Consider the following 27,062-nt stretch of genomic DNA (forward strand, 5'->3'; position numbering starts at 1 on the left):
TTTGCAGCCGCAGCAGCAGCAGCAGCAGCAACAACAACAACAACAACAACAACAACAACAGCAGCAGCAGCGACAAGAACAGCAGCAACATATTCTGCAGGTGCCACACCCTCCGCCCATAATTATTGTGCCTGATGCTGCCAAAGTATTAGCAGCAGCAAAGGATCCATCAGGGCCTATGTCAGTGTGGGATTACCATTATTGCAGCAAAAGCATTTCAAATCAGAAGGTAAGGAAATTGCAATTGAATAAAAACAAGTTTGTGCATGTCGTAATATTCCTCCTTAGTTTCTGCAGCTGTGTGATTGCAAGTTCATACAGAAATACTAATTTACGCTTACTTGTGCCATTGTAAAAAGCTACACTTTTCAAATGCACATTCATGTAATCCAAATGTCTTCTAAAATATTGGCACTTACTAATTTAAGACAGATACACGTCTGCTAGCAAAATAACAGGTGTACCTGGTGGTCACAAAAATTAACATAATTATCGGGTTCAATGACACAGGATTCTTGCTCTTGCCCAGAAGCAATAAACCAAAAGACTTAGATGGGAAAGAAGGCACAGCCCACTAATATACTTCTAACTACTGTGGAAATTTGTAAGAGTTTGGAAAGTCAAAAATAACTTAATACTTTAATGTCATAATTTTGCTTCGTGCTTACCTCCCTGCTGATTCTGTTTCATTACTATTACTACTACTTCTACTACCACTAGTATTATAAGCAACAACAGTTTTAATCAGAAGGGTTGGATTACTGTTTATAGTGATGTTACTTCTGACTTCCCTCTTCATAGTCTTTACTCTGGGCCATTGTTTTAAGACATTACTTCTAATCCTTGGAGTCTCACATTTGATGCTTGGCATTTCCTTTATGTTTGCATTCTTTAAGTTTTTATTGGTTTCATTTGTGACCAACTTGGCCCATTTCTACTTCCAACATCTTCTGTTTCCTATTCACTTTGAGTCGAGATTATTCAGTCAAGTATACTTGTAAGAATTTATTTTGGGTTAATTATCCCATCAGCATTCTGGAAATAATATTCTACTTAATTTTCATGGACTTCCGTACCCATAAATGCAATTCGTAAATTTTTAAGTCCATGTCTAAACTGTGTAAACAGCAAAACCACATTAGGTTAGGCCTGACAATAACTATTACTAATATCTATAACATTACACAAATAGCCAATAGTCATCTTAACCTTTGTACTGTGCATTTACATACAGCTCTTCCCATGAACTAACATATGTGCCAAATGTGTGTTAAAAACTGTCAAAGTGGCAAGTTACCAAAAAAGAAAATATTTTAGCTTTAAAAGTGTGTGTGTGTGTGTGTGTGTGTATGTGTGTGTGTGTGTGTGTGTGTGTGTGTGTGTTTGTGAGAGAGAGAGAGAGAGAGAGAGGGGGGGGGGGGGTGCGGTGGGGTGGGGTGGGGGGGAATGTTTGCACTTGGATGGTCGCTTTGATTTTTAAGTTACAGACTGAATTAGTGTGTAACCTGGTACACAGGTAACTGACAGTGGACTGTAAAACAAGATTCCCATTTCAATCCATATCCCACAACAAACTTTTTTGATATGTAGGTAAGATACATTTAAGTAAGTGTTAGCTATATTCTACATTTTGTATTTATTAAATACACCCATGTTTGAAAAAAATGGAACATCTTTAATGACTAGAGATAGGGCATTCATATTCACGGGACATGTAGGTTTGTATATTCTGCAGAAATGATTAGCATTTCAGTCACCTTGGTTCAGCATAAGTCCAATTGGGCACAGGGTGCACCACAGGCTCTGATAACTTGCTCCACACACAATGGCATTGACGAAAATAAGGCATGAATTGTGTCCTGTGTTACAGATATATGTGCTGCCTGCTCGTGGTTCCAAAGTCAATCTGTGGTAGTTGGGTCACAGCGCTGCATCCGTTGTTTCATCATATCCCACATATTTTCGAATGGCGACATGTCTGGTGATCTCATGGTCTAGGGCAAAATAATGATATCCTGTAACACCAAAAAGGCACATAATTGTGCAGAAACACGTAGTCATGCATTTTCTTGCTGAAAAATGGAGTCTCATGTGTTGAGCAGGAAGGGTATGGCTTTGGGTCACAGGATGTCATTCATACAGGTCACAATGGCCACAGTGCCCTGGACACACACGAGCTGGGATTTGTGGTTGTGCCCAATAGCACCTCATACCATAAGTCCTCCTGTTGGTGCTGTATGTCTTGTGCAGATGCAGTCACTGCAATGCCACCCCCGCTGTCTTCAACAAACCAAGATGCGGCCATAATTTTCAACAAACAGAACCTGGATTAATTGAAAAACACTATCTGATGCCATTCCTATCCCCTAGTGATGTCGTTCAATACACCATCGCCGTCTAGCATGTTTCTGTACATTCATCAAAGATAGGCAGAGAAGAGGATGATTCACATGTAACCCATGCCATAATGAATGGTGATGGACTGTTACCCCAGATAGTGTATGATATGTTAACATTGTTTCAATGTTGCACCAGAACTGAGGATGAGGCAGATCAGTCCTGCAATACCATTCAAATGTGTTGATCTTCTTGGGAGGTGGTCTGGGTGGTGCGACCTGACCCATCTCATTGTTTTCTATGGCCTTCCTGAACTGTTTTATACACACCTGTTGTGTTGCCAAAACACTTCGTGCCACACAAGCAGCAATTTTCCAGATGGATGCATCACATTCTCTCATGCCAATAAAGTGCCCACTTACTGATTTGACACTGTGCTTCACTCATACATCTATGAGGCGTCCTGCACGTCTGGTCAAGTCACACTCATCCATTACCTTTGGTTTATAGTGACAACAAGAGCTACAGGCACATTTAACTGGTAGGTCGTGTTGCACCATGGTATCGTTGTCGACCTGGAACCTGAGAGTTGATGTCATTCAGATGCTGATAATTTCTGCAAAACATACTAATGTACATGTTCTGTGAATATGAACATCCTATTCCTAGTCATTCAAGATGTTCTGTTTTTTCTGAACTTGAGTATAATATTAAGTGGGTCCCAGTTACAAAGAGACTGGTGTACTACTGAACATAGCAGTGTCATTAGGTGTATGGGATGAGGTTACACATTGTTAAAAGTTTTTGATAAATGTGAAACTCGTGTACAACATTCCTTATCTTTGTACTCAAGTATAAGAAGTGTAAGTATCATCTGATAGGTGGTCTGCAGTGTACTTTGTGTTTCAATGAAAGTATTGAAAAAGTTATTCGTTTTATTTATTCAAAGCAGTTGCACATTATCTTTTACTGCACAGTGTGTGCATGTGTCAATTCGAGACATTAAGCATGAAATGCGAATATAATCATAACATATATCTTTAATGTATGAAAGCTATTTACAGTACTATTTTCCTATGTATTGCAAATGCCCTCTGAAGTGTAAAGGTGTGGAGCTACTTACTAAAATGGGTTTGTTTTCACTTCTGCTCCCAAGTAGTGCCACAACCTACCCAGGGAATTGCACGTACAAATTCAAATCTAAATTTAGTTTATTTATTTATTCAAAATAAATCCACTTGCTTATGGAAACACAATCCTGTGAAATAAAGTGATTGGTTACTAGTATTTTTTTGTTTCAGTTAAAAGTTAGAAATCAAGGAACATAAATAATGCAACTGTCCTTAGGCAAAACATAAAATTTTGTTACAAGCTTCTTGTCTGTTACTTTACATAGAGATTCCAGTAATAAAGCTTCTGAAAATGTTGCCATCATCCCACATGATCATGTGCAACTATACAGTCATGTATTATGTGCTGTTACATGTGGTGTTGCATGTAAGTCATGTGCTATATAATTTCAAGGCCTGTGACAATTTTAGAAGCTGGGCCTTTTCTAGTGTTGGTGTGTTTGGCTCTTTAAGTTGAAGTCCAACTCCTGAGGAGAAATCCAAAAGTGTTAAGGAGAAATCCAAAAGTGTTAAATGTGGTGACCAACATTATGTCATAGTGAAACTATACAAACAGAGAAATTCTTAGTGACATATCATTTAGAAGTGTGGGAGGACATTATCTAGGCATCTAAAGTCTCTTGAAGAATGAAATCATTTAGTAACAAGCTGCTGCAGGTTGTAGATTCCTTACAAAATATCACTTACTAAACTATGTCTGAAAAATCTCGTTAGTTTTGTTGGTAGGTTTCAGCAGACTAATTTAGCATAATTAAGAAAATGCAATGGAAAATCTGGGAAGGGATGGTAACAGTATGAAAGGAAAAGGCATTGAATGGCAGACTGACACAGTGGAAAAGACTGCTAGATTTTTTTCAACTGTTAGACTGATACCTTCATCAGAAATAGATAATGAACATCACACACACTCACACTCACTCACTCACTGTCATTCCAGGTGCTAAGGTCTAACCACACAGTTGGAGTTGGACTTTAGCTCCCAGAAAGGACAGTGGTCGTGTGTGTGTGTGTGTGTGTGTGTGTGTGTGTGTGTGTGTGTGTGTGTAGAGTTTTGTAGTTTACGTCTGATGAAACACACAATAATATCTAGTAGTGTTGTTCATTGTATCTGTTTGCCACCCAATGCCTCCTCCATGTGGTAAGTAGCATCTACCATTTGCCATTGTTGCTATTGTAAAATAAAAGGTCAGTCAGTCGATCAGAGATCAGACAAATGTGAAAGTGAAAAAGCCGTTGCTAATCAGGGAAATTCTCCAGCATATCGATGAAGACAGAAAAAACAGAATGAGAAGAGAGTATGGGTACTCTGAAGTATAAGTCACTAAGAAATAACTGAGACAAATGTGCAGAGAAATTGAAAACCACACGACTGTGGCAAAAATTCACACTTTTGCACAGTATTTTTCCGTCTGTCCTGCTTTTTATGAACCTGTCAAGTCGAATTAAGTGTTAACCAGTATCCTTTTCTGTTTAATTTTTTAAATAATTGGTTCATTTTTTTTCTTTTTAGCCCATAATGTCTTTGTTGCTGCCCTCTTCTGCTGTTTCTAATTTTTGATGTTTCTTGTTTCCCAGAGTCCACCGTTCACAACTTTAGCTTTTGAACACTCTAAACAAATTTCTTTCCTTTTTAGGTGGTTGTTCATTAGTAACTTTCTCTTATTTCTAAAGGGATTTTTGTTCAGGACAGTATCCATTGTACTTCTGTTGTCATCTGTTATTGTGTTCTTCAGAATTCTCCTTTCCTAGCATTAGTATTCTATGTATTTCTTGTCTTAATGTTTGTCCTTAGTTGTCTGTTAGATTAATCTGTATCATTCTTCTAGTTTTGTTTGTGTTTATTTTCAGTTTATGGCTCCCCAAGCTATCAGACAAAACTTTAAATGTGTAGTCTGTGTCCTTTTCAGAAAAATGCTAGCAAAGGAGGCCACACCTACACATCATCACAGATTTTGTCCATATTTTTGGTATCTGCAGGCCTTCACCACAAATGAAATTCGCAGCATTGGGAGCTCCAGATGGGCCAAACATTTAGAAAAATAGTATTTCTGGCACAGATTGGGTGAGGCATGAGCATTTATGTTAGTGCGGTTTCCAGGAAGTGGTTAGCACAGCAGAAAGCTTACAGGACTGAAATCTGAGGCTCATAGTGTAGAGTCCTTATGTGGCAGCTTTTTTTAAAACTCACACTGCAGATAAACTGAAATAATTCTCAGTAGGTTGTATTTATTAATGTTTTCATAGAAGGCATGATAAGGAAAGGCAAAGGTAGTTTGGTATTCCAAATAAATTTCGAGGGAGAGATTTAATGCAAACACAAGAACTTTTTTTATAAAATTAGATAGTTTTATTATTTTACAGTTGATAGCTTATATGTGCCGGAGTGATAATTCATTGTAAAAACAATGGAACCAATGGTTGTCTCGGTGTTTGTACACGTTATAAATGCCACCTTTTTTACAATTACTCCATTTTTTTTAAAGTTTCTGTAGGGAAACAGATATGGTTCGCATTCATATGAGGTCTTGTCTCATCGAATAGATTGGCAGCTAACCATTAAACCACACACAGTGCATCATTTCTCCAAGTATTGAGAACAATGGCTTATGGTGTACAATGGAATGTAATTTGATGCAGGATACAGTCTCTTCATAGATCAAAATGAACCTGACAGAATACAAAGTCCTGTATGCTTTAATTACAATCCCTTCTTGAAATGCTGTTTGCAGAGTCCATGTGGTTGATGCAAGTAAAATCCTTTCTTGGAAATTTACTTGCAGTCGCAAATTTTCCTTTGCCTTTCCTTTTCATGCTTCTATGAAAATATCAATGCCTATAATGCACTGAGCATTATTTTAGTTTATTCGTAGTATAAATGACTTAAAGAACTGAAAAAAGTTTCTGCATAAGGACTTGACTCCTGACCCTCGGATTGCCGTCCTGCAATTTTTTCTCTATGCCAGCTGCTTGCTGGAAATTACATTAACATAAATGGCTAACATCTCACCTGACCAGCACCAAAGATGCTATTTCTTTACTAAATACTAGGCCATCTGGAGCCCCCGCTGGTGTCTCTTTCATTCCTATCGAGCCCTGCATATCACACAAATTTGGAAAAAATCAGTGATGACAACTAGGTATGGTCCCCTTGTTAAACTACTGTATCAACTATGAACTGACTACAGTGAATTTGTTGAAGGTACATTGATTTTGATCCTTTTGGTGCTGTTTCCCATGTTTGCATTGCAGTTTCTAAAAATAAATTAAATAAATATGAAAAGAGAGGACAGCATTGTCAGACACACCTTCTTATTCTACTTTTTAATGTATTGATATCTATTTATGTATTATGGTTCTTGTGTTGATTGAGAATCAGTCCATATTCCTCCAGTGTACTCCAGTTTTACTCAGTTCTCCAAGGCGTATTCTACGGCCCACTCTATCAAAAGGCCTCTCTCATTTGGTGAATATATCTTATATTTTCCTGTTCATATAAATTTTCCTTTTGAAAATAATTATAATGTCTTTATAGCTTATCTGGCTTCTTTTCCATTCCTAAATCCAAATTGGTCTTTTTTTTTTTAATTTGGCAAATCTTAGCCCCTAGTAGAATGTTTGAAGCAGGGGTAAGTAATGCTGAAGTTCAAGACGAAGTAATGCCAAAGATCTGCAAGTTGAACAGTCAGGGACATTTCCTTTTTTTAATAACAGTAGTCATTTTACTTTTTATTAATTCCATTCATAATGCTGAAGCCCCACAAGAGACAAGTACTCTATACAGTTCTTCTTTTGCCTTGTTTCTGGCATTCTTTAATATTCAGCAGGGATGTTACATTTGACCCAGTAGTGTTGTTGTTGTTGTTGTTGTTCAAATTGTTAAAGCATTGTTGGATTCTGACTCGGTAGTTGGTGATCTTATGAATTCATTTTCCACTTCTATCATTGTGTTCATAAAATCTAAACCCTCTCTTAACGTTTCCTTCACTTGTAGTTGTTCAATGTATTCTGTCCACCTGTTCATTTTTTCTGGCTCAAATGGGAGGCTACTTCTTTGTTTTTCTCTTTCTGTGCATCACATAGTTGCTATTTGGTTCATGATCTTTCTGCATCAGTCAAAATCTGATTTTCTCACCCTATGTAATTCTTTTATATTCAGTTTTTCCCATGTCATCCATGGTTCCATTGGCTTTAGTTTCACCTTTCCTATTACCTTCTGTGCCCGATCAGTGAGGCACAATATTATTTCTTCCCAGCTTACCGTTTTCTGATTCACCATGGATTGTATTCATTGTAATCCCTTTAAGAAGGTACTTCATTTCCCTCTTTCTTTTGGTCACTTTTGGCACCATTAATGTCAGTGCAATGATAGTTTTAGTATTTTTATCTACATTTAAAATACTATGCAATAAGTTGGCATTATTCAAGACTGAAGAAATAAATCCTTTATTCCCAGAAATTTCTGTGCCACTGTGAAATCTTTGCCAATGGCTTTATTACTGTGGCTCAATGTGGTTTTGCAGATTTCTTTGCTCACACAGATATTGCTTCATTGCATTCTGTGAAGAGAAAGAAAACACTCTTGCTTTTGGAAACATAGTAGATAGTGCTCCATTACTTTAAAAACAAAAAGAGGACATAATATAAATTTCAAACTGTTATCACCATTTTATTACTTTCACATTGTTACAGAAATTCCATTTCATCTGTCTGTATCAAAGATGAAATTTACTTGAGAAAACTGTGATATGACAAGGAATTGGCTGGAATTGTGGTCTTATTAAAAGTGCCATGACTCCAGTTGTCAGAGGTAACAGTAACTATAGCTGTTTTTCTATTCATCTTATGTATTGTTTTATACCCTCTTAAATTGATGGAGGGGGTATTCCATTTATGTTGAGTGCAATTCACTTTTGTCTGTCTGTTTAAAAGATTGCCTGTTTCCCGTTTGGGAAAAAGATTCTCACAGCAAATGTGTTGAAAGCAATTTTTCTTTGTGTTGTTCTGGTCTTCAGTATAGGTGGTCTCGGGTTACCAAAAAAGTTGATGTTTTCTGTATTTGTACATTTTATGCTTGTATTGTTGTTATGTAATGGAGTAAGTCACAAGAGAATGGCGTGTAACCCCTAAAATAAAGAAGAAATGTGCTAGTACAGAAATATACCTGCATGTTTTCAGGAATTGTTCATTATTTCCACTCACAGTATGATTAATTTTCCAGTTATTTCAGAATTTTGTTGTCAAATTTTAAATTATTATTAACATTTCTTTTAGAATTTGGAAAATGACATACCCGTAACAGCAGTAACAAGCAAACTGGATCTCGCTGAACGCCGCCGTCGGGAAAAGAGAAACCTGTCAAACAATGCAGCATCTGCTGCTTCTGATTCTGAAGGAGAGGACCAAGATGTGCATCTTTCTATCTGGCTAACCAAAGGACCTCCAGCTGAATTGGATACATCACCAAAGAAGCTCAAATTCCTCAGCATGTTTGGTCTGACAACACTTGCCAAAAGAAATGGTAACCATATTTAGTTTTTTTACCTTTTTCCTCCATGTCTGTCTCTTATCTTTGACTAAGAATCTTTTATTTCTTCTAGGAGTCAAAAGCTTTGATTTAAAAAAATAAAAAAACAAACAACATAGTGCCGTATTTACTCGAATCTAAGCCGCACCTGAAAAATGAGACTCGAAATAAAGGGGGGAAAAAAAAAATCCGGAATCTAAGCCGCACCTGAAATTTGAGACTCGAAATTCAAGGGGAGAGAAAAGTTTTAGGCCGCACCTCCAAATCGAAACAAAATTGGTCCATTGTAATATGAGACACAATTTACGCCGAATGAATGACGATACAGCTACAGTAGTTTGGTTCGGTTCGAGTCGTAAGCTTAGCAGGTAAGCTTTACCAGGTAGCCATTGCTATGCGTCAGGCGCTCCGTCCGTATTTATACGGGTACCGTTCCTTTTTCACATGCTTCGTCTGGTCTGAATCGATTGCTTACTTTGCTTTGATCTTATAAGTGCTGTTTTCTTTGTTATATGTGTTTACGTCACTCTAAGCTGAAAATGCGTTACTGTACTGTGTCATGCATTGTTTGTCACATTCTAATAGTGCGTGTTTACGGCCTGTCACCGCTTGCGGCATGGCTTGCTTTTGTGCGAGCTACTGCCGCTTACAATATAAAAAAAAAAGAGGAATCGTCTCATTAGCAAAACAATGGCAAGAGACTGCTATTTGCTGTTACTTACACTGCTGCTTTCTTTGATAATGATCAATAAGCACCAAATAATAGACTGTGTATGATAGAACATGTTCTGAACGAGAGTTAGGCGAAAAATTTTCTCCGTTTGAAAATCTTTGCGGCCGCTTCTTTAGTACATCAAACTCCGCACATAAATTAGACATCTTAGATTTAAAAATCTAGTCAGTTGCCTTGCTTCATTTCTGACTGTATCACTATTAGGCATAAGAATAATATGAATATAAACATGACATGATACGTATATTCTTCCGCATTTGCTGTTGTCTCACTCTAGTTTCGTAGTTTATTAGGCAGACAGGATTTAAATGAGATAGCAGCAAACACGAAAGAATACATGACAAAATGTTTATATTCATATTATTCTTATGGTGAAGAGAATACTGCATATGATTCACATTTCATCAGGTTCCTATTAGCAACCATCTCTTCTCACTGGTAGAAAAAAATTCAGAAACGTAGAGTTGGCTATATTGACAAACATCCCAAACAGTTTTGCCAGTCGGATTTTCGTAGCACATAGAAATGCTGCTATATTCGCAGATGAACAATACGGAATTTGTATTTACTTCGTAGGATAACGTATGAAAATGCAGTGGTCGAAACTCGGGGCGGAGAAAAAAAATCTCGTCTTCCACCTTTTTTTTTTAAATTTATTTACTGATGCAGAGGTTTTGGCGCCAGTATTTATCTTTGTGCCTATAAAGCAAGCCTATGTAGCGCTACATATATTCAATGGCAGAAGTTAGTTGTGGCGACACTTACCAACATTTTTCAAAACTTCCGCTTGCTTTGAATTCGATTCTAAGCCACAGGCGGTTTTTTGGATTACAAAAACTGGAAAAAAAGTGCAGCTTAGATTCGAGTAAATACGGTAAATGTAGTCTTGCACAAGTGTACTAGTTGATATTAATACTTCATAAATAATTTGTGCTGCAAACTCTGTGCAACAGTTCAGACTTTCAAAGTGTTTCTCATATTCAATCTGTGCTTTCTTGTTCAAAGGATTACTCATTATTTGAAATAACAGAAAACAATACCTGTCATTCCTAGGATAGTACTATACTCCCAGAGTTCTATTTAAGCTTTACCTGTATTATAAATTGTTTCCTGTTCTATTAAAAGGATTCATTTAAGAACTGTTGTTTACTAAGACATTTGAAAGACTGTCATAAAAAAAAAGTTCAATTTTCATTTATTGTTCACCAGTAACAAATATGAATATTGCATTTTACAGAAATGGAGCTTCGAAAACTTGAAAGGCGGCTTGCTCGTAGCCTCACATTGGTACAATTGGAGGAAATGTCAGTGGTTCCATCTGCTCTTGAAAGTAATGGTACCGAATCACCTCCACTTCCACTTAGTTTACCACTACCTCAAGATCACCCTGAGGTACTAGTGCGCTCTCCTGATTACAAGAGCAAAGTACGCTTCCTACGTTTCCTGGGGCTTGAAGCACTGTCCAAAAAGGATAGGGAAGGTACGCAACAACATAAGAACTTCTTTCTTCTGCTTCTTCTCCTCCTTCCTTCTTCTTGTATGCTGTACCAAATTTTGGTCATTTTATGTTAAGCGTGGCACATGTATCCTTACTAAGAAAGTTTATGTTTAAAAAGTTGGTCCTAACTGCTTAAGGATTATTATGTAATGGGAGGAAATTATCAAAATAATTAGAAAGTGAATTAAGAAACTGTACTCAACACTGGGAAAAAATAGTTCCCTGTCTCCCAAAATATTTAGTGGTTCCATTTTGACATGTATATCCTCAACTCATAATTTCTAAGCACTGTAAAATGTGTTCTAGAGGATACTTTTGATACTATTATCACTCCATCTCTTAACCTTTTTTTTGTTCCTTTTGCAAATAACCCACAGGAAAACAACAAGCTATCATATGGGCTCTAACTTTTCTGATTTGCTAATCAGTATAGTTTCACAAGTTTATGTTGGAGGAAGCAGTATATTGCCTAACTCCCGTGAATGCCTGATCTTGTAATGGAGAAGACCTATCTTCAAACAATAAAAAGTCCAGGATGGAATGTAACAATGCAGGCAAAGGTCCATCCGCAGAAAGAACCACAGTTCACCATCTAAAAACTGACCCCGACCTTATAATTCAACCTATGGACAAAGTATCCTTCAACATACAAACTAAACTTACATCCACAGAAGGAACCACAGTCCACCATCTAAAAACTGATCATGACCTTATACTCCTACCTGCAGACAAAGGCTAACTGTCTTGAATTGCAAGGATTACCTGGCAGGAGTACTCTGACAGCTGTCAGATATTTCCACCTACGAACCTTGCCACAGTGACCCAGTCCAGTAATCCAGAAGGATTTCCAGTCACTACTCAAATCCTTTGACCCATCCCAGAACATCTCCCTGGAGTCCATCTCTCTGCTCACCCCTACCACTCCCCTCACTCCTACGGTCTACACACTTCCTAATGTCTATAAACCTAACCACCCAGGATGCCCAATTGTGTCTGGTCACCGTGCCCCCACTGAGAGAATCTCTTCTCTAATAGACAAACATCTTCAAACTATAGCCTGGAAACCACCCTCATATTAAAAAGATACCAACCACTTCCTCCACCAACACTCCAGTCCCTGTCCCTTTACCACACATCTCGCATGCCTTTCCTTTCCAGTCTCCCACCACCTCCTGCCAAAGTCCCACCGTCTGGCCACAGAGGAGCGTTCCCCTCATATCTGAGTACCACCCAGGACTGGAGCAACTGAGTTACTTTCTCTGCCAGGGTTTCAATTACCTCTCGTCGTGCTCTGAAATGAGAAATGTTGTGCTCACTATCCTTCCCACCCCTCCCATAGTAGTAGTCCGCCATCCACCGAACCTACACAATATACTCGTCCATCCTTACACAACCCTTGCTTCAAGTCCCTTACCCCATGGCTCATACTTCTGTAATAGACCAAGATGCAAGACCTGTCCCATACATCTTCCTACCACCACCTTCTCCAGTCAGGTCATAAATATCACCTATCCCATCAAAACTAGGGCTACCCGTGAAACCAGTCATGTGGTCTGCAACCACTGTGCTGCATTCTATGTAGGCATGACAACCAACAAGCTGTCTGTCCGCATGAATGGCCTCCAACAAACTGTGGCCAAGAAACAAGTGGACCACCATGTTGCTGAACACACTGCCAAACATGATATCCTTCATTTCAATAACGGCATCAGAGCCTGTGTTGTATGGATCCTTCCCACCAACACCAGATTTTCTGAATTGGGTGGAAACTTTCCCTGCAATACATCCTATGTTCCTGTAACCCTCTTGGCCTCAACCTTTGTTAGCCACTGTCCTCACCCATCCAGCCCCTTCCCTGTTCCCATTCCAGTGCTACACAGCCGTCATTCCACCTCCACACCCAGTCTCTATATTTCTCTCCTTTTCCACTCACTTCTCTCTGCCTCCCCCCCCCCCCACCCCCCCCCCCCCCTTCCCACCTCTCCCCTGCCCTCCGTGTAACCTGCAGCACTTCACTGTCCACCACCCCCACCATATTATCCCTCCCCCTCCACTGCCCCAACCTCCCCCTCACCCCCACCCGGTCATGACTCCCATCATGTACTGGTGCTGCAGCTCGCAATGTGCTTTCAGTTTCCTGAGACTGCAGTCGTGTATGTGTGTGTACTTGCATGTGCGCGTGCATGCGTGTGTGTGTGTGTGTGTGTGTGTGTGTGTGTGTGTGTGTGTGTGTGTGTGTGTGTTTTGTCGACAAAGGCTTTAGTGACCAAATGCTATAATCGCGAGTTTTTTTTTTCCTATCTGCGACTGAGCATCTCTGCTATACGGTGAATAAAGAAGACCTATCTTGTAATAGCTGCACTGTAGTTCACGAGTATCACTCGTCAAATCTTCTCTTCCCTCTATTAACCCTTTCTAGTAAGGGTTTAAGATTGATGAGTAATATTTGAGAATCAGTCAAATAAGTGTTTTCTACATCACTTCCTTCAGTGGTGAATTACATTTATTTAGGATTTTGCTAATGAATGTATCTAGGATCTGCTTTGCTTGAAGCCATTGTAGTCTTCAGTGTGAAGACAGGTTTGATGCAGCTCTCAATGCTAGTCGATCGTGCAGGAATACTTGATCATACATACATTTGAACCTGTCACTACGTGGTCGCATGGTACAATTTTTACCTGTAACACTTCCCTTCAGTATTAAATTAACTATTTATGATGCCTCAGAATATGTCCCATCAACTGATCCCTTCTTCTAGTCCAGTTGTACCATTAACTTCATTTGTCCTCTATTTGATTTATCCTCTTTCCTTTAGCCATTAGTAGATATTGTACTATCCAAGAGGCAACACTCGTCTGGTCCTTTTAGTGTTACGTTTCCCAATCTGATTCCCTCATCATCACCTAACTTTATTTTACTGTACTTCATTAGTCCTTTTACATTTATTAATGCTTTTATTGTCACTCTTCAAGATAGTATCCAATCTATTCAACCGATCTTAGAGTCCTTTGCTCTCTCTGCCAGAATGATAGTCATTGGTAGACCTTAAAGTTTTTTACTTCTTCTCCTGCAACGTTATTTCCTTTTCTAAATATCTCCCAGATTTCATTTATTGCTTGCTCAGTGTGTAGATTAAGCAACATAGGGGATAGGCTGTAAACCCTACGTCATTCCCTTCCCAATTACTGCATCCAGTTCATGTCCTTTGATCCTTATGATGAGAGTCTGATTTATATACAAGTTACAGATAGGCTTTTGCTTCTGTATTTTATCTCACCTACCTTCAGAATTTCAAAGAGTTGATTCCAGTCAGTATTATCAAAACCCTTTTAAAAGTGTGCAAAAGCAACATGTGTTCCTACGTTTTTCTGGAACCCAAAATGATTTACCCCAAGTTGATATCTAACAGTCATTCCATTCTTCTGCAGGCAATTTGTGTTAGTATTTTGCTACCAAGACGTACTAAACTGTTGGCTTGATAATACTTATAACCATCAACACCTGTTGGGGTTATTACATTATTCTTGAATGGAGGGTATTTTTCCTATGTCATATATCATATATACCAGTGGAAATTGTTTTGTTGTGGTTGTATCTTTCAGTCCTTTGTCAAATTCTTATTGATGTACCATATCTTCCCATTCAAATTTCTTCCTTCCTGTAATACTGTCTTAAACTTTATTTCATTTGTTAAGCCCATCTGTACATTCTGTCTACCTTTCATTCTTATGTTCATTTGTGAGTTCTGCCTTGTCATCTGAATTCCTTACATTTATAGGATACACACTTTATTCAAGCACAAAGCACACATAAGCAAACCTCCATCGTTCATGAATTGGACTACAGCTAACCCGGTCAAATTTACTATGCACCAAGGCTGATATTCTTATCCACTAATTACTTATTAAGAGTGACTCACTCGGTCAATACATGGTATACAGGGAGTTCATGAGAATGGGTAGTTTTTTGCTGTAGATAGATAGGTGCTGTGCAGATGAGAGGAAAAATTTAGGAAGTACCTGAAATTGAAATACCTGTTGCCATGACTTTTTAGTGTCAATTTCTGTGATATTGTGGCTCATGCTGAAGAATTTGCTCCATGCTAATTCATCTCTTCTATGCTGCTATCAACTCATCCAAAGAGTTCATAAATTTGGGTTTGCAGAACTATTCAGAAAGGCCAAGTTTTGAGCAGGTAGTATATCTAAAGATTTGTCTAAAAAGTGCAGTAACAGATGCGATATGTTTAGAATTGTAACCCCTGTTACTGTTGCTGGAAAGTGAAAAGTTTGCCTTCGAACATCTCGTGTTGTGTTGTATGACACTACATCTGTGCTCAAACTGTTCTGCACCCTTAGGGCATCCTTGCTTGTAACGATTCTCTGTAATTACCACTGGATTACGCATGGAATGCACCCAGTGTGGACCACTTTCTGAAAGTAGGGTTGTGGCACTACAATGTTACACAGGCATCCTGCTCCTGTTCCTCCTAAGAACACATGCTCCAGTGGTGACCTGGATAACTTGGGATAGGCAGATGATGACAAGCTCTTGGTGCTGATATTTGTCTGTGGTATTTTCCTCCTGGGAAAATCAGTAATACCACTTTTGTTCTGGCTTGCACGGATTTTCCCAGAGTCTGCCACCTCATCAGATATTGGTAAATTGTATAGTATTTTATACTGGGCATTAGTGCTTGCTGCTGGGAACCAGATTAATACATGCAGGTGAGCATGGTTCTACTAACCTTCATGAGAATAAAGTGATAGGATTTTCTCTTCTTGAGAAGTAATAAATTCTACCATAGCTCGTAGATCTTCTTGTGCTTAGTAGGCTGGCCATAAACTGTCTGGTGGCAACAGGGTAGAGGTTAATTGTCCATGCACCACCTGGTATATTGCTCCCAGTAATTACACTATTTCCTCTTGGGCATTCCCTACACTATTTGCAAGAATACATAAAAACCATGCTTCAGCCGACACGGTACACTGTAAGTGTCACTGGCTATGTACTATACCCAAATCACAGTTCACTGCACTGGTAGCCATTTTTGAATAAATTGTTAGTTCTGCCCTTAACCTTTGCAACAGTCTGATAATGTTCAGAACTCCTTGTTCGAGATTTGTTAACTGCTTCGTGTACCATCCCACTTGTATTACAGTGTCATGAAACTCCCATTTTTCATCTCACCTAATACACCCTTCTTCCTGCCTTTGAGATGCTGTCCTGAGAAGGCTTCTCCCAGCCTTTGTACCTCATTTTTCATTGCCCACATATTGTTAGTTAGTTTTAACCTCCAATAGTGGCTGGTCAGGATGATGTCGTCCTTGTCACTGCCCTATATATTATGGTCTGCAGTTAATATTTAAAATACGAAAACAACTTTCTTTCACTTTTTGCTCAGAATTAAGTAACATTTCCATCTTCTCTTTTTCTAGGAGTGTCAACAAGTGTGATGCACACCTTAAAAGACAAATTCTTCTGACACGTACAGTGGTTGTGCGCATTAGCAACTGTAGTTCTACGTTCACTGATAAAGTCATACCTATAACCTGTTAGGGATCTTGGTATTGGGCAATGAATTTCTTCGAGTTGCCAATATCACCCACTGCCCCACATGATATTCCGGTAGTTTTGTGTTGTGTTGCTCTAGCCTCATCTGATGCTCAAGGGCCTCAGTATTGGCTTTCTGTACTCACTTCCACACTTCTATCGATTTTTTTCACAAAATTTCACACTGGCTCACCATTTTTTCCGACTTGATTTGAGCACTTAAAATGGCAACTGCAATTTTCAACCATATACAAACTTGTACGGTGATGGGCCTGCATTCTCCCAAGTTCTTAAATTGTTTGCCACTATCGTATAAGGCAACAAAGTATCACAATCACTGTGATGACTGTTCACGTAGTGGCTTAACATTTTTCATATTGTTTGATGTACATGCTCCATTCTTCCATTAACTTTTGGATGTAATGGGTATATTCTCAGCTTATGAATACACAACAAATGGTGTACCTGCTTCATTAATTCTGATTTGAAGTTAGTGCTCTCAATCCGTGATCATCATTTCTGGAGCACTGAATTTTAGTAAGCAATTGTTCACCATTGCATGCACTAGTGTGTCTGCTTGCCAATTCGAGATAGTTATCATCCCTACACAATAAGAGGAATGATTTGTAGGAGTGAAAAGGTTGTGCTTTCCCTTTGGTATCTGGCTAAAAGATCATAAAATGCACATCCTGATCATTCCAAAAAGTTTACCAGCTCCCGCACATGCTCGTGGCACTCAGTTTCTTTCTTTCTTTTACATACTGCTCTACATCTTGTCTGTGCATACTCAACTTGTAATGTTTGCCCACTCTTTGATCCATGATTGTATGCCCTCTATGACTGGATAATATGTGTTCGTGTGCCTGTTCTAACAATTCTTCTCTCAGTGTGACAGGAACTACTATGCAGGGCCCAAACCTTGTCGTCTTGCACTGTACGCCATAGAATAGCCAGCTGTGGTTGTGTTGCAAATAGCTTGAAACCTGTGTCAGCGCCTTGCGCACTCTGTCATTCAGCACTACTAACTGAACTACACCAATTTTCCTACATCACATCACTGTGCTTCTTTGTGGATTTATAACTTCGAAATGAAACTCAATCAATTCTAGTGCCCAATGTGAAATTCTACTGGATCAATCCTTTCACCTCCATAACCATGTCTGTGCTGTGCTAAGGTTTTCAGAAATTACTGCAACCAGTCGCCTTTTATGTAGATGTATTTTATTTAACCATGACCGGTTTCGAGCTGCCTAGCAACTCATCATCAGATGGTATATACAGAATGTATATACCATCTGATGATTAGTTGCTAGGCAGCTCGAAACCGGTCATCGTTAAATAAAATACATCTACATAAAAGGCGACTGGTTGCAGTAATTTCTGAAAACCTTTTCACACCACAGTTGCAGTGTTCCACATCCACAATGGATAAAAGTCTTGCTGTGCTGTGCTAGTTTTCAGCAACTGTTTCAGTTTTTTTCAAATGCACTTTTTTTACTCCAGCATCCAATGGAAGTTCACACCTTTAATAAGTGCATGAGAGGTCATGTTATTTCCACAAATCCGTGGACAAATTTCCCATAGTAGTTTGCTAAACCCCAAAAAGAAAAAAAAAAACCTAATTATTTGCCTGTCTCCGGAAAACTACTTCAGATTGTCCAAAAACTTCTTCACAAACATTACTGCAGGCACACACCAGGTACCAGTGTTTTTCCTCATCACGTAATTGGCAGTTAATGACTTTCTCCATGAACAGTTATACAGGATGGGACATCCTGTTGGCCTGTTGGCTTATAGTACGCAGGTGATTGGTTCCAACTTGTGATCCTGTGTTGCATGACTCAGGTTGATGGCAATAGTACACGCGATTTAAATAGTTCCTCAAATTTTTCAGCAACTTCTCCATTGCTGTTGTTTCTGTTTCTTGTTAATGCTTCACATTTGCTTGTAAAGCAGTTATACCAGGAATGTATATGCCCCAGGAAATCTGGGAAAAACCTGGTAATTTTTTCATCTGGGAGAAAACTGGGAAAAAGTTGGGAATTTTTTAGATTTCTGGGAATTTTTGAATTTTCTAGTTTTCAGTTAACTTTTGACTGGTAATGACTGAGCATCTGTCAACAGAAAAATGTGTCAATGGCTTTAGGACGAAGACTGTGTGGTGCATAAAAACAAACTACTTACGATGAGTGTGATGTCACAATTCTTTGCATTGGGTTCATTTGAGCACTTTTCAGCAGGCTCACGCGCATGCATAGTTAAGTCACATATGAGCAGTACCTTCTCCCGCTTCTGGCTAGTTGAAGTTTGGCTGTTAGTGATTTTGCTGTTTCCTGTTTGTTTCAAGCTCTCATGTCAAATGAAACCAAAACAGATTTCTGTGGCTGGGAGCTATCAAATGAATTAAAATGCATTCACATTATTATGGAAGACTAAAATTCTTATTAGTTTGCTTTCTGATTTTATTTTACTTCCACGTTTTTGGCTGTCAAGCATTAACCGCCTTGCAGAGCAATGAAGTAATTTTGTCAGTTGGCTAAAGAAATGTCACTTTATTAATCTTTACTGCACAGGCAGTCAGTTTATTTGAAATGAAGTGTTTCCGTCCAAATTGTTAGCTAGTTTCAACTGTTCGCTGAATTTTGAGTGCGCGCTTTCATCTTCTGTCACATATGCCATAATAAAGAACCAAACATGAGATGATAAAGTAGTGGTACGACAAGAAAATTTATGTTCTGAAAACCACACTGAAAAGCTTGATATCAAGTTGGTGCCTATTTCATTGCGAATCTGGACATAAGAATATGCACTTTTAAGCTGAATCGTGCATTTTAGTATGGTTCACCAAATGCCAATGCTGTTGGAGTAGCCTCTGATGTTCTTCTCCTTTTATGATGTAATGTAAGTTCGTGTGAAGATACGGGCATCATACATCCCTGTAGCTGTGCACACGCAGTAACGCCTGTTTTCTGGCACTCTCTGGCCGCTGCTAAAACGAACTTGTTGCCAACAGGTCGTGGGAAAAAATTAAGAGTGGTTGTTTGAGAAGCATTAGTTTCGAAATAAGTTTCCTTTTACTCAAGACATACTATGTTATGTGTGAGAATGTTTGATGAATTTATAAAGTCGCAGTGCATTTTACTCTCATTTAAAACTTGATACTTTGAGTACCAGCCACTTAGAATAATTTCGAGCCCAAGAGACCAGACATTAATTCACTATTTAAAATTTTACTGGTGCGTTTGTGTGATGTATCTTAAAGTGTAACACACACAAAAAATGACCAATATTGTATGTATACTATATGTAGTCTGTGTATATTAATTTAAACCATAAACTTTTCGTATTTGTGTTCGTGCTACTTAACAGTAATGGTGCTATTGACTGGCTACTTCACGCGGCCGAAGCTCTGAATATCTGCTGTCATCGGCTGGCGAGATAACGTTACATGAGCTAGGATTGGCCTAGAATGGCACATCAAAATCTCAATTTCAATCTTTTGGAAACTAACACACTTTATTTGGTGGAATTCAAATTTATACTTCCATAATACGAAAATATGCAGCTCTTTCTTCCTCCTGATCCCCCCCCCTCCCCCCCCCCCACCACCACCACCACCAAGTGTATTTTCACCAGAGGAAAAGTGTATTTTAACTGGGAAATGGGAAAAATAGGGAATTTTTTTTCCTTGGCCATATAGACACCCTATATACTCGTACTTGCTTGTGGCCAAGGTGTGAGCTTGTCCTGGCTAGATCATCTTCATCTAGAACATCAAAATTGGCAACCAATAATCTTTTAGACAAACTTACATCTTCAGTCCCAAAACTATCAATATCAACAGGCACTACTTCCTCACCATCTTCCCCACATGTGTACAATACTTCTGTGCACAACTCATTGTGCTTTATCTAATTCATCATTATCTTTCAGTGGTTACACCACACATCATAAGTTTACAGGTAGTTCTGTTTCCACTTTCTGCTGAAACAGTTTCTTTGTTTTCACGCAAATTGTTTCTTAGTGATTTTTTTATGCAGTTCGACCGATCCTTCATGAATGATGAGCCTTTGTGGCAGTGTGTCACCAACGACAGCATCACCCCAGATGGAACTATGTTTCCGTGAGTTGTACCAAGATCAGTGTTTGCATGATGCTTATACGGGAAGTCTGGATTGTGCAGTGCTCTTTACCTATATTGGCCAAAACTCCCATGTTTTCCCAAACTGCTCTGCATCTTGCATCTACCTGGAAACTTAACATCAATGAACCATGTAAATGCACATTATTGCCCCCTCGTACCCCCCCTCCCCCTCCAAATAACCTATACCAAGGAGAGTTTAACCACCCCTTTCCCATGAGGTTCAGACTTGGCACAGATACTGAAGCAACTGTGTCTAAAAAAAATCTCTGTTCTCTACCATCTATCTCATCAATCGGTCAACATTCCACCACTGCATAAAATTTTAAAGCATTACAATTCACTGGGGATGCCAACCAGTGGATCTGGGGCTTCCATTGTCATTTAATGGTTGATTGTTCATATTCTGTCTTGTCCCATTATGCCCTTTACTTCCACAATCTTGCACTCTGCATCCAAACCTGTCATATCTCCAACATTGTGAATCCCCATATGCGACCGAGTGAGGTAGCGCAGTGATTAGATCACTGGACTCACACTCATGAAATCTGAGCGTGTGTTCTGTCGCTAATGACCTTATTGTCGACTGGGCATTACACACTAATCTCCTCCTCCTCCTCTTCGTATGTGATCCGAATGTCCACACTGGTAGCCTTTAACATCATTAGAAAAGAAATTTCGCTTGTCATGGCCTCTGGTTACCGCCTCTTTATCCTCAAGAGTCTTAGTAATGCCTATGGCATCAGTGAAGTCCTTAAAAATTCTGTGCACACCTTTCTCTATAAATCACGTGGCAGTTAAAAGAAAAATGCGTTCCTCTGCTCTACTTCCTGCAGAATGACTATTTGTGCCTTCACTGTTTGTTAATTCATAAGTATTAACATTAATTTTTGTATCCTTCCCACAAAACATTCAACAGATTCTTTCTGCTTATGTGATACTCTATTTCACTGCTCATGATAATATCTGCAGCTATTCTGCCTCCTGTGTCACTCTGCTAGACCTCTCCTTCGTTCATCAAATGATAGAACATTCCTTACGCCTCATGATACATTTCGTAAGTTCTAGCATTCCCCATCAAATTTAACGTGGTCATTTATAACTACTGTTCAGCTTCACAATCTCCCAGCTTTGCAGCTGTTAACAGGTCATCTACAGACACTAAATCGTACTCTCCTGCCTTGCTTCAAAAAGGATAGATGACACTAGTAGTAGTTGAATCTAGGGTAGGAACAGATGAACTGTACTAGGCTGTATCTTCTTTCACAGCATGTAACTAGCTATGTGAGTCTGTATTACCTGCTTTCAGTCGAGCTATTTGATACAACAAAAAGACTGAATTGCTTCCTGGGTGGTAATTGTCTGACACAGAAGGACACTTAATTCTAACATTACTAAATACAATTCAGTCTTTTCACATAATTATCAACTGTGTGTATTTGTCACACTACCTGGCATAATGTGCATATTGTTTAAATGTGATGCATTTCCCTGGGCCAGACTCCGTACAGGGATATAATTCCACTGACTGCACCTAACCACTTCTGTACTGGTGTAGTCCTATTCACATGCCCTTGAACTGATTCAAATCTCTGCTCTCATTGGTTCTAACAAACTTCTCATTTACATCCTAATACCAGTCCCTTAAGCCTGCCATCACATTTGAAAGACTCACAAGCAGAAAACATTGTTTCTTCACTCACCCTAATGTGCTGACGATGGTCTGCATTGATCTGTGATGTTGCTTGAAGCCCCTGGTCGTCTCTGATACCAGTTAAAGCAGGGTCAGGATGTATCAAAGTGCTAGTGACCTTGCTACATGCTGTGGTGTTGATGCAGGATGTTTGACAGGGCAGCAGGTATGATGAACCACTTGATTGACCATTGTAGAGCTATAGAGGCAATGAGAGGATGACAGTAAGTTCATTAATCTGAGTTCAGACAATAGCAGAAAGCGTCATCTCGCTGTAGCTAGTGTCCTAATGTCGCACGCCTGCCCTGGGTGTCATTGTTTGCTTAGCTTAGTGTGCAGCAGCAGGATAGAGCAACGGCACAGTTGCTTGGCCAGAGGGGCAGTGCATCGGTGGGCATGGAGAGCCCTGGCAGGCCTGGACACGTGGCAGGCATCCTCCAGGAACAAACTCAGATGCGAGTCGCTCGCAACATTTAGTGCAGCCAACAGCCTGGGGTGGGCCCAGTGCAGGTGGCACCTGAGTGCAGATTGCAAACCAACAGCTCCCAAGTATTTGCCCTGTAATAAGTTGAAGTCAGCCAGCAGATGATCCCCAGCCGGAAGGCACGGGTTGAACTCCAGGCAGCATCAATGCTAGGTGCAGCCCAAAGTCCTGCAGCTGGCGGAGGCAGTACCTAGTAGTAGTTGAGGCTGGTTGACCTGCATTAGGTTGACGATTGGCTTGGAGTACTTCTGAATGCTGGCTTTGGTCGATGGCAGATATTGCGTAGCTGGTGTGCGTGGTATTTAGGCCGTTTGAGCTAGCCGTGTTGTGAGAGGACGTCATTTTTGATTGTTGAGACCACAGCATGGTGCAAGACACAGGCACAGTATAATCCAGTTCACCACAGTTCACTGGCCCACGTACCATACTACATCAACAGTGTTCCAGTCCCAGCAGCAGACAGCGGGCTTATATAAGTGTGCCAACCAAATTTACTTTAGTGCAAGGGCGTAGACTTCCATTCTGTCAGCTTAGCCCATTTTACAGCTTCTGGCAGAGGAATAGGGCAACAGTCACCCATTTGCATGGCTGTAAGTTGTGCACACCCACCCGTTTTTTGGATATGCACTGTGAACAGCAATCGCTCTGTAACATTCTGGAGTTCCTACTTTTATGTCTAATGACCGATTTTTGTTTTATTATATGAACTATAGAATTATAAAGGGACAGAATGGTGAGTAGTTTCTTCCAAGAGGCAAATTTCCAGTATTGCTAATGAGACCACGTAAAAGTACATAATCTATCCCAACTTTCAGACCTATTAGAAAGGTTGGGGAAGGCTAGAAAGTAGGGACAGGTCGCTTGGACGACATGTTTTGAGGACATCCTGTCACCTTTCTCAACTTGTCCCACTTTACTCCCTGAGGAAGCAGCAATAGTTCCAAAAGCTAAAATAGTTTTTTGTACCTTTATATGTTTCTGCTAATAAGTATTGATTAGCCAGAGCATATTTTTGAAATGTTATAGTTTTCTCAATGAAGCTCTCTTTGCGTTGTATGCTTGTAAACAGAGACTGTCAGTTTCCATGTCTGCATTTTAATCTTTGACAATTATTAGGCTTGATATTTGTTGTGTGGATCCGCCACAATTCATTTTCTGTCACACTATCAGTGATATCACAGATATTTGGAAAGAAATGCAATAAAATCCCTTTTTAATGAGTGTATTCCTTAAATGGCAGTTTTCCTCAAATAGGAGTTAAGCTGATGGAGCGATCCAGTATCTGAATGGAACATTTTCAATTGATAATAGTACTACCTTTATTACGCGCTCTTCATGTGCTGGAAACTGAAACACGACTTAGCATGAACTGTATAGTTTTTCTTTTAACTCGCATGTAAAATTTCCAACTGGGGTCTTGATTTATAAGAATCATATGGATAAAGAAGATAAGTTTATTCAAAAATCATGTTATTCACCAAATGACACAGCAAACACATGATGTGGAAGTTAAAGAAATTCTATAAATTATTTTTCTTTTTCTTTCCAGCTGGTTGGTACAGGAGAGAACTGTTTGAACTGAGATAAAAGAGCTCCCAGGCAATATCAAATCATCATAAAGCCACCAAAAACCTTGCTACTTCCTCATCTTCTTCATTCACAGTGTTACCACTCCTTCCACCATCTAGGTCAGATTGTTCCTTCATTAGAGTGTTACACAGCTCACTTGCATTTATATGGGATGTGAAAGTCAGGATATCATCCCAAAAACTCCTGGAATATACCAGTCACTAAAATGTCTGGGATGAATTCCCATTCTCATTAGGGGAAATCATCATTTTCTGCAGCACCTGATACTGCACAATAGCCAAGAATTTGCAAATCTGCCATCAAGTATCACAGTATCACAAGCTGCAACAAACTGGTGGATAAGCTGTAGAACGTTCATTTTCTTTACTTTCTTTGTTGTAAATGATGAAATTGGTTTTGCACTACTGCCATTCTGCATTTTGCTTCCACAGAGTGAATTTTCTTCTGCTACGGAGATACGGATGACTAGCACAGTTGTCAAGAAACATGCAACATTAACAACCCTAAAAAAGGGGCTTCTTTCAATAATAAGAATAATCTTCCTGCATCTCCTCTTGCTTTGGCATCTCACCTGAGTTATCAGTTAAAAATTTCTGCTATCACTCAGGGGTTTCTATTGAAGACAAATGTAGTTTCAAACTTTCGAATTACATATGGTCACACTTTTTATAGTATTAATGCACAACTGAGCTGTCAGTTTTTGTGTGTTCCTTTTTGTCACCCTCTCATATTTCTGCCCCCCCCCCCCCCCCCACAAAAAAAAATGGAATTGAGGGAATTAAATGGTAAGAGATATTATCCTAGTTTAATCAAAACTAAATGTTTCACACTGCACTATCAAATAATTATTCATTGTGTAGCAATTTATCAAAAATGACTTACAAAATGTACAATAAATTGATACTTTTGGGGATATTTCATGACAACATGAACCAGAAGTAATCTACAATGGATGCTTGTATTCTGTCTGGTATTAATGATTTGTCAGCCATTTTTCTTGGTACTGGCAAGGACAGCATTTTTTGCATGTATTCTAATATGGTGCATTTGTTTACTAAGATTTTAGTTCCAGATGATAAAAATTATGTATTGATGCACTCTGACACACGTTTTTCAGTATGATTACAAATTACCAGTAATGGGGGAAAGAAATACAGTAGAAGAAGAAGAATGGGTTGCTTTGATGGATGAAATAATGAAGGCATCAGAAAATCAAATAGGTAAAAAGACGAGGGCTAGTAGAAACCCTTGGGTAACAGAAGAATTTAATTGATGAAAGGAGGAAATATAAAAATGCAGTAAATGAAGCAGGCAAAAAGGAATACAAATGTCTCAAAAATGATATCGACAGGAAGTGCAAAATGGCTAAGCAGGGATGGCTAGAGGACAAATGTAAGGATGTAGAGGCTTATCTCACTAGGGGTAAGATAGATACTGCCTACAGGAAAATTAAAGAGATCTTTGGAGAAAATAGAACCACTTGTATGAATATCAAGAGCTTTGATGGAAATCCAGTTCTAAGCAAAGAAGGGAAAGCAGAAAGGTGGAAGGAGTATATAGAGGGTCTATACAAGGGCGGTGTACTTGAGGGCAATATTATGGAAATGGAAGAGGATGTAGATGAAGATGAAATGGGAGATATGATATTGTGTGAAGAGTTTGACAGAGCACTGAAAGACCTGAGTCGAAACAAGGCCCCTGGAGTAGACAACATTCCATTAGAACTAATGACAGCCTTGGGAGAGCCAGTCCTGACAAAACTCTACCATCTGGTGAGCAAAGATGTATGAGACAGGTGAAATACCCTCAAACTTCAAGAAAAATATAGTAATCCCAACCCCAAAAGAAAGCAATTATTGACAGATGTGAAAATTACCGAACTATCAGTTTAATAAGTCACAGCTGCAAAATACCAGCGCAAGTTCTTTACAGACGAATGGAAAAACTGGTAGAAGCCGACCTCGGGGAAGATTAGTTTGGGTTCCGTAGAAATAGTGGAACATGTGAGGCAATACTGACCCTATGACTTATCTTAGAAGAAAGATTACGGAAAGGCAAACCTAGCATTTGTAGACTTAGAGAAAGCTTTTGACAATGTTGATTGGAATACTCTCTTTCAAATTATGTGGGTGGCAGGGGAAAAATACATAGAGCAAAAGGCTATTTACAATTCGTACAGAAAGCAGATGGCAGTTATAAGAGTTGAGGGGTATGAAAGGGAAGCAGTGGTTGGGAAGGGAGTGAGACAGGGTTGTAGCCTATCCCCCATATTATTTAATCTGTATATTGAGCAAGCAATAAAGGAGACAAAAGAAAAGTTCGGAGTAGGTATTAAAATCCATGGAGAAGAAATAAAAACTTTGAGGTTCGCCGATTATA

At 39.2% G+C, this 27,062-nt stretch overlaps 1 protein-coding gene across 2 annotated transcripts in view; it reads left to right on the plus strand.

Annotated features, from left to right (window-relative positions):
• The window catches only part of LOC126279117 (protein piccolo), a 593,503-nt gene that overhangs the window by 554,766 nt on the left and 11,675 nt on the right, over nt 1–27,062 (plus strand). For both annotated transcript variants that reach the window (XM_049979596.1, XM_049979597.1), the window contains exons 15-17: nt 1–229; nt 8,739–8,985; nt 10,962–11,204. The exon at nt 1–229 is cut by the window's left edge and continues 1,858 nt beyond it. In XM_049979596.1, the coding sequence (XP_049835553.1) occupies nt 1–229; nt 8,739–8,985; nt 10,962–11,204 (719 nt within the window). The remainder of the gene's footprint in view (nt 230–8,738; nt 8,986–10,961; nt 11,205–27,062) is intronic.

Source organism: Schistocerca gregaria, chromosome 6 (genome assembly GCF_023897955.1).
Source record: "Schistocerca gregaria isolate iqSchGreg1 chromosome 6, iqSchGreg1.2, whole genome shotgun sequence".
Taxonomy (NCBI): domain Eukaryota; kingdom Metazoa; phylum Arthropoda; class Insecta; order Orthoptera; family Acrididae; genus Schistocerca; species Schistocerca gregaria.